Source organism: Elephantulus edwardii, unplaced genomic scaffold (genome assembly GCF_000299155.1).
Source record: "Elephantulus edwardii isolate Elephantulus edwardi_28Jun2011 unplaced genomic scaffold, EleEdw1.0 scaffold00368, whole genome shotgun sequence".
NCBI lineage: Eukaryota > Metazoa > Chordata > Mammalia > Macroscelidea > Macroscelididae > Elephantulus > Elephantulus edwardii.
In genome coordinates, this window is record NW_006400118.1 from 1,263,422 (window position 1) to 1,271,142 (window position 7,721).

General features: G+C 41.8%; 1 protein-coding gene across 1 annotated transcript in view; it reads right to left on the reverse strand.

Annotated features, from left to right (window-relative positions):
- Positions 1-1,101, reverse strand: part of LOC102854273 (gastric inhibitory polypeptide receptor-like) — a 3,713-nt gene extending 2,612 nt beyond the window's left edge. The window contains exon 1 of the mRNA XM_006902099.1: positions 866-1,101. Within this exon, the coding sequence (XP_006902161.1) occupies positions 866-1,101 (236 nt within the window). The remainder of the gene's footprint in view (positions 1-865) is intronic.
- Positions 1,102-7,721: the final 6,620 nt, after the last annotated feature.

Here is a 7,721-nt window from a genome sequence, read left to right on the forward strand (position 1 = left end):
ACCAGTCCTCAGAGAAGGACACCATGTTTGGAAAAGTGGAGTGAGTGACAGCACAGGAGAGAAAGACCCCGGGTGAGATGATTTGGCACAATAGGCTGGAGGCAGTGAGATTGGCTCGGGATAGGACAGAGTTCTCAGAGCTGTCGTGCATAGGGTTGCATGAGTTATAGTCAACTTGAAGACACATTACAACAACAACAATTTTATAGATACAAAGTACCCTAATTCTGACTGGGAGGTCTTGGGTGGAGGCTAATAGTACAAGACTGAGACATAAAATAGAATGTAAAAACCTAATTTTTAATTATTTCAAGATTTGTGTAATTTGGAAAAGCTATTCAAATAATCCCTTGGGTGGGCTCTGCCTCAAAGCATGCTGGGACCCAAGCAATTCAGGCCAGAAGGAAGGAGGAGAAAAGCCAGTGCCTGAGAGAATCTGGCTTTGCCTTAGAGCACGCGTTAGCATGGGCCTGCGCGGAGGTCAGCTGCCTGGGTTAACGCACGGGTGCTCAAAGTTGAAGGAGAGGTTAAAGCAGCACTCAGCGCAGTTCCTGTTACAAAAAGCCTCCTGCAGGGGCTTGCCATACCTGACAGTCATCTGCAAAGACTCTCCCATCAGATAGCACACACGAGAGCCTGCAGAGTGGAGGGAGGTGGAGAAAAACTGGTCGAACTGGCTGTCTAGTCAAACTGGTGTGTCCATGGCCAAGTGCTCTCATTCAGGGAATCTAGCCAGTGCGTCTAAAATGTTCCCTTTATCAGCATCATTTTTCCACATCTAAGAATTTTTTAGAGCTTTGACTTAAACTTAGTCTACACTTTGAAATAGCCAGCAAAATTATTTTTATAAAAAAAAAAACATTACAGGCCCTCCAGGTGGGGTGGCCGGGCGCGCGCTAGAGCACTAGCCGGCTTGTGGCCACGTTCATGCGTCTTGAGGGCCAGCTTTGCGGGTCTCTCTTTGCCGCGGTGTAGCGGGAGTAAGGTGCAAGCTGAGACCATCAGAATCATGGCAGGACAGGCCTTTAGAAGGTTCCTTCCCCTCTTTGACCGAGTATTGGTGGAACGGAGTGCAGCTGAAACTGTAACCAAAGGAGGCATTCTGGTTCCAGAAAAAATCTCAAGGAAAAGTATTGCAAACAACAGCAGTAAGCTGTTGGATCCGGATCTAAAGAAAAGGGTGGAGAAATTCAGCCAGTCAGTGTGAAAGCTGGAGACAAAGTTTTTCTTCCAGAATATAGAGGCACCAAAGTAGTTAAAGATTACAAGGATTATTTCTTAGTTAGAGATGGTGACATTCTTGGAAAGTGTGTGGACTGAAATAAATCACTATTGAAATAGCATCATGTGAAGCTTCCCATTCCACTGAAGTTCATCTGAAATCTTCCATCATGTAAATAATCTCTGTCTCTTTTGTAATAAACTAACGATATCCAAACTTAAAAAAAAAATCATCTCTTTTAACCTAATGTTAATTAGAATAAAATGAAGAAGTAGTTTCCTTACAGGGAGCACTGGTGGCCTAGTGGTAAGAAACTGTTCTGTAATCTCGAGGGCATGTGGTTCAAGTCCACCAGCTGTCTATCAGCTGCTCTGCAGGTGAATCATGGGCAATCTCCTCCTATGCTGCTCCCTGGAGTCAAGGATTCTGAGGCTTCATCTGACATACTTTGGGCATGTTGCAAGGAGGGACTGGTCCTTGGAGAGGGACATCATGTTTGGGAGAGTGGAGGGACGGCGCAGGAGAGGAAGACCCACGATGAGATGGATCGAGTCTGTGAGTGGAGTGGTGGGAATGAGTGTGTTTGAGACGGCGAGGTAGGCACAGGATAGAATGGCATTTAGGACTCTTGTACACGGGGTCGCTATGAGTCGCAAACAACTTGATGGCACATAACAACAATTAACTTCCTCTAAAAACCTGTTCCAGGGGCAGCTATAAATGGGTCTGACACGGTGATAAACAACAACAGTTTCTGTGTGCTCATAAATGCTTGTACTTAGCCAGTTCTGCAGTCTTGGAATCCTATTTTGAAAGTAGCACCAATTCTCCTCTCTGTAGGAATAAAACATACCGGCTGGAATGAGAGACAAATCCTGCAACCAGCAATTACAGTTGACCATGTTGAAATCTTGAGGAATGTCTGAGGAATACCAAGAATATATGAAATAAGGGTATTTTTTTTAATGCCATGGCATCTGGGATCCCCAGCATAAGCTCTATCTATCCACAAGTTGGTATCAAGCCTCAGACTCCGCTAAGTTGTGTTTTGTTTCTTTCTTTGTTTAACTTGTAGAGCTTTTCTCCATGTTTAACATCTGTTTTATTTCCACCTCGATGCAAACATTTTCAAATATTTCTAGAGCCGAATTGGACAGATGCACCACACAAAGAGAGTGGAGGAAAGAAAGAACAGACCCAAGAAACGCCTTCCCTCAGAGGCATATTAATTCCAAGAGCTCAGACTTGACTTTGCAATTTTCCAAACTAGCCTCTGTTTCCAATGGCAACAGTGAAATACAACCAGCAGAGTGTTTCACGTATAGATCGCTCTTGCCAGTAGGTTGCATAATTAAATTGAATGTGCTTAATCTCTTTTAAAGCTCAAACACGAAAAGATCTCATTTGATGAGAGGGAAAGAAAAGCCATGCTAAGTATTTGAGACCAAAGCATTTGTGATTTCTGACATCAATGTAACCTAATTTCCTTCCCGGTTTCATTTCAGAGGTTCCACAGTGAAATCACATCTAGAAGGAAGATTCGCAGAAAAATTTGTTGTGGTTACTTCTTACAATCAAAGCCAGAATGAAAAGGATTACATCATATTACCTCTCATTAAACGGTTAGGAAAAGAAAACAACTTGATCTCAGTCAACAAACCTAAGGGCTGATGAAGCCAAGGTACAAGGTTTGGCTTAACAGGGAGACTGTTAGACCAAGTCATGCTCCAGTGAACTTGCAACCAGTAAGGAAAACATCGAGTGGTTAAAAATAATAATAAATCTTCCAGTGACTACTTTCTAAGTCTTAAAATTGCCAGGCAAAAGCCCCAAAAGATGAGAAAGAAATTACTCTGTGCCCACAGGATCAGAGACTTCTTAGAAAGAAATGGCATTTGGGCAGAGCCTAATGTCAATGAGCACATGCACTGAGGCCAGAAGCCCTGTGTTCCTTCTGTCCAGCACTTCGCCCGGACAAAAATGCCTCTAAAGAAACAAAGTTCTTGGTGAGCTCTGGTGGCCTAATGGTAAGAGGCTGCATTGCAATCCCAGAGATGCGCAGTTCAAATCCACCAGACGCTCTGCTGAAGAAGGAGGAACAATCACCTCCTGTACCAGTCAGATTCGATTTGACGGTACACACATTAAAAAAAAGAAAGAAAATAAAAAATAAAGTCCTTATTTTAAAAACAGCAAGCTGTTTTAAGCCCCTGAGCTTCTGTCCACTAAGGACTTTATTTTTTCCAAATACATTTAAGTACCAGAATTGGTTCTAGCAAGGAACTCAAACGCGCACGAGTTGACAAGTCAGTTCTCACCCTTAAAGATGAGAGGTTTGTTTGTTTTCATTGTCACAGTCACATTGCTGTTGTTAGGTACAGTCAAGTCAACTACAGTTCCCAGCAACACAACGGTGGAGCAGCACAGCAAAACTGCTCGGGCCTCAGCTTCAGTGCTATGCCCGAGCCCACTGTGATAACTGTCAATCCATCTTGTTGAGGGTGGTTTTTGTTTTTCCACTTTTCCCCCAGACTCTTTACTATGCATCATGTCTTTGCTCCAAACTCAAAAGTATGGTGGTTTGGATGGTATATTGTTAATTAAGGATGTTTTTCACTACAGGTAGAAAAATCTACAGTAAAAACTACAGGTTTTAATAAGGGTCAAAAAGTTCTTTTAAATCTTCACATGTCAAGTTATTATCTATGCCTACTATTTCAGCCCTCCAAACAAATATGTAACTGTTGTTTCTAAGAAATAGCTGTTCTTCAACACCCCTGAGTGTGCAGTCACACGGAGGCTTCCTAAGAAAGAGGAATAAAAAGTCTTTACCCAGACGCTCTTACTGTCATGAAACTCTGCAAGTCCGAAGAAAGTGATCTGATGTGTTCCCAGCATAAAGTCTGTGTTCATTTCATTACCGAAGTTCGGGATTGGCCTACTGACCTGGAGGTGACACTTCTCTGTCAGTTTGAATCTGTTGTTGTTGTTGTTATGTACTGTTGAGTCGCCTGCGACTCATAGCGACCCTATGTACAACAGCCCTAAACTCCGCTCTGTCCTGTGCCAATCGCACTGTCTCTGACACTCCCATCCCGATTATCCCAGTCACTGAATCAATCCACCTCATAGAGGGCCTTCCTCTCCTGCGCTGTCCCTCCACCCTCCCAAGCATGATGTCCCTCTCCAAGGACCGGTCTCTCCTCACAACATGTCCAAAGTATGTTAGACGGAGCCTCAGAATCCTTGCCTCCAAGGAGTCACCCGGTTTAACCCTTTCCAGGACAAATCTGTTTGTTTTCCTAGCAGTCCATGGTATTCTCAATCTACTAGTAGCTTTAGTGGAAGAAAACTCTACTGTAATTTACAAACAGAAAACCTCTGCATAGTGCCACTGGTGTAGAATGGGACTGACATCAAGGGCTGGTGTAAGACTGAGGAAAACTGGATAAATTATGTATACTGCATTGAAACAGATGATGGAGAGAACAGGTTAAAAGTAATATATGATAGGGTATTATGGTTATCTCAAGGGTCCAGAATGAAGATTACATAGTGGAGTGTACTCAGGATTAGAGCGGGAGGAGAGGGACTGGGGGGGGGGGACTTTGTATAACAATGAAAGACTTTTACTTTTCTTTTTTTTAAATTTTATTAGTTTTAATGAACATTTACAGAGATTTTGGGTTTTCATTCATTCATTGTTGCACTGTTTTCTTCTTTTACTTTTCAAAGAGAAGAGCGAACTTGAGGGGGGAGGGGTGGACGGGGAGAAAATGCAACAATGAGTGAATGGAAATCCAAAATCTCTATAAATGTCATTAAAGTTAATAAAATATTTTTTTAAAAAAGAAAGTAAACCTGCTGTAGGGTCAGCTGCGAGTCAGCTCCAATTCAATAGCAATGAGTTTGAATAGATTTGCACCCACCCAGCTCCTCAGCGTCGTCTCATCTGCACCCACCCAGCTCGGTCTGCACCTGTGCCAACCTGGACCTACTGGGAGCCCAACCTCCTGGGAGGTAGAGAGAAAATGATAGGATAGAAATGGTGGGGGGTTTGAGCCTTCCTATGAGGAGTTAGTTAGGGAGAGTTGTTTCCAGTGCAGTATTCATTATCTAGCCACTCTTTTCCTATTCACCTCCTAACCCTCCATGTCAGTCCTACATTGTAACAGTGGTGTTATGCAGTATTTGTCCTTTTGTGACTGAAATATTTCACTGATAATAATGTCCTCCAGTGTCACTCGTGCTGTGAAATATTATACTAGTTCATTGTTTTTCAATGTTGAATTGTATTCCACTGTATTGACTACCCTATTATTTTTCTATCCATCTGTTTGTTGATGGGTACTTGGATTGCTCCCATCTCTTTGCTATTGCAAGTAATGCGGCAATAAACTTGAGTATGCATACATCTGTTTGGATCGTAATTCTGGTTTCTTTAGGGTGTATTTCCAGGAGTGGAATTGCTGCGCCAAATGATATTTCTATTTCCAACTTTTTTAAGAAAGTGCCAGCCAGCCATGAATAAAGGTTCAATCACTCTACAACCTTGTCAGAATTTGCTGTTCGCTGCTCTGTTGAACTTTGCTGTTGTTGCTGGGGTAGAATTATATCTCCTAGTTGTTTTGATTTGCATCTCTCTGATAGCTAGGATATTTTAGGATCTTTTCATATATTTGTTTGCTATGTGAATGTCTTCTTTGGTGAAGTAAAACTAAAGACAATAAACTTCATCAAAGAAAAGTTTGGAAGAACTCTAGGAGCCCTAATCCACAGAGTGAACAGTCTTCCGAGCATAATGAAACACCTAGAACCAGAAGAAAACAAAATAGAGGAATGGGACCAATTAGTGCTGTTAAACATTTTTTTAAAGCTTTTAAAAAGTTTTAAAGCATTTCTTAAGCTGAAGGAACTGAAGAATAAATTCAAGCCTCTCTCCTCCAAGTGTCAAGACTTAAAGATACTATGGTAAAATATTGAATGATCCAGGAAGCATCATAAGGAGATGGAAGGACAGAGAGTGACTATACAAAAAAGAATTGACTGACACAGAAGAATCTCATGAAACAATAAAAGATCAAGAAGCAACGGTAATGAAGGAGGAAGTTCAAGCTGCTCTGAAGGAATTGACAAAAAACAAGGCCCAAGAACTGACGGCATACGAGTTAATATATTTCAGCCCTGGATGTGCTCACCAGATTGTGGCAAGAAATCTGGGGTACAACTACCTGGCCAACTGGGAGAGATCCATATTTGTTTCCATTAAAAAGAAAAAAAGGTGGTCTGACAAAGTGTGTAAATTATCTAACAATATGACTAATATCACATGCAAGCAAGATCCTATTGAAGATGATCAAAAAATGACTGGAACAGTACATTGACAGATAAATGCCAGAAATAAAAAGCAAGGTTTAGAAGAGGCCACAGCACTAGGAATAATACAGTCAGTATTAGATGTGCTTCTTAGCTGAAAGCAGAGATTACCAGAGGAATGTCCATGTTTCATTGACTATGCAAAGGCATTTAACTGTGTAGATCACAACAGATTTTGGCTAACCTTGAGAAGAATGGGAATCCCAGAACACTTAATTGTGCTTATGTGAAACCTATGCTTGGACCATGAGGCAGTCCTCAAACCAGAGCAAAGAAACACTGCATAGCTCAAAATCAGGAAAGGAGTGTGTCAGGAACCCATCCTATCTCAATACCTTTTCAATCTATCTGAGGAACATATCTTCCAGGAGGCTGGACTTTATGAGGAGGAATGTGGCATCAGAATTGGAGGAAGACTCATTAACCACCTGCAGTATGCAGATGATACAACCCTGCTTACTAAAACTGAGGAGGACCTGAAGTATTTGTTGCCAAAGGTCAAGGACTACAGTCTTCAATATAATTTGAAGCTCAACATAAAAAAAAAAACAACCCAAACATTCTCACCACTGGGCCAATTGCAGCATCATAATAGATGGGATATAAATTAAGATTGTTGATAACTTCCACTTGCTAGGCTCCACAATCAATACTCTTGGCATTAACAGTCAGGAAATCAAAAGATAAATTGTATTCAGAATGTCTGCTGTCAGGGACCCCTCTAGAGAACTGAAAAGCAATGATGTCAGTCTAGAGACTAAAGTGCATCAGTCTTTGCAATTACCTGCTATGCATCTGAGAGCTGGAAATTAATGATGATAGAAGAAGAATCGATGCCTTTGAGTTGTGGTGCTGGAGAAGAGTAGTGAATATACCATAGACTGCCAAGAGGGGGGTTGGGAAAAGGTCTATAATGAAGATGGTGAAACCAAGCTGCTCATTGAAGGCCAGAATTTTGAAACTCTGCCTCAAATACTTTGGACATGTTGCCAGGAGGCAACAGTCCTTGAAGAGGGACATCATGATCGGAAGGGTGGAGGGAGAGCACAGGAAAGGAAGACTCAGGATGGAGAAATGGGATTAGATCTATCTTAATCCTTGAAACTCTCAAGACCATTACTGC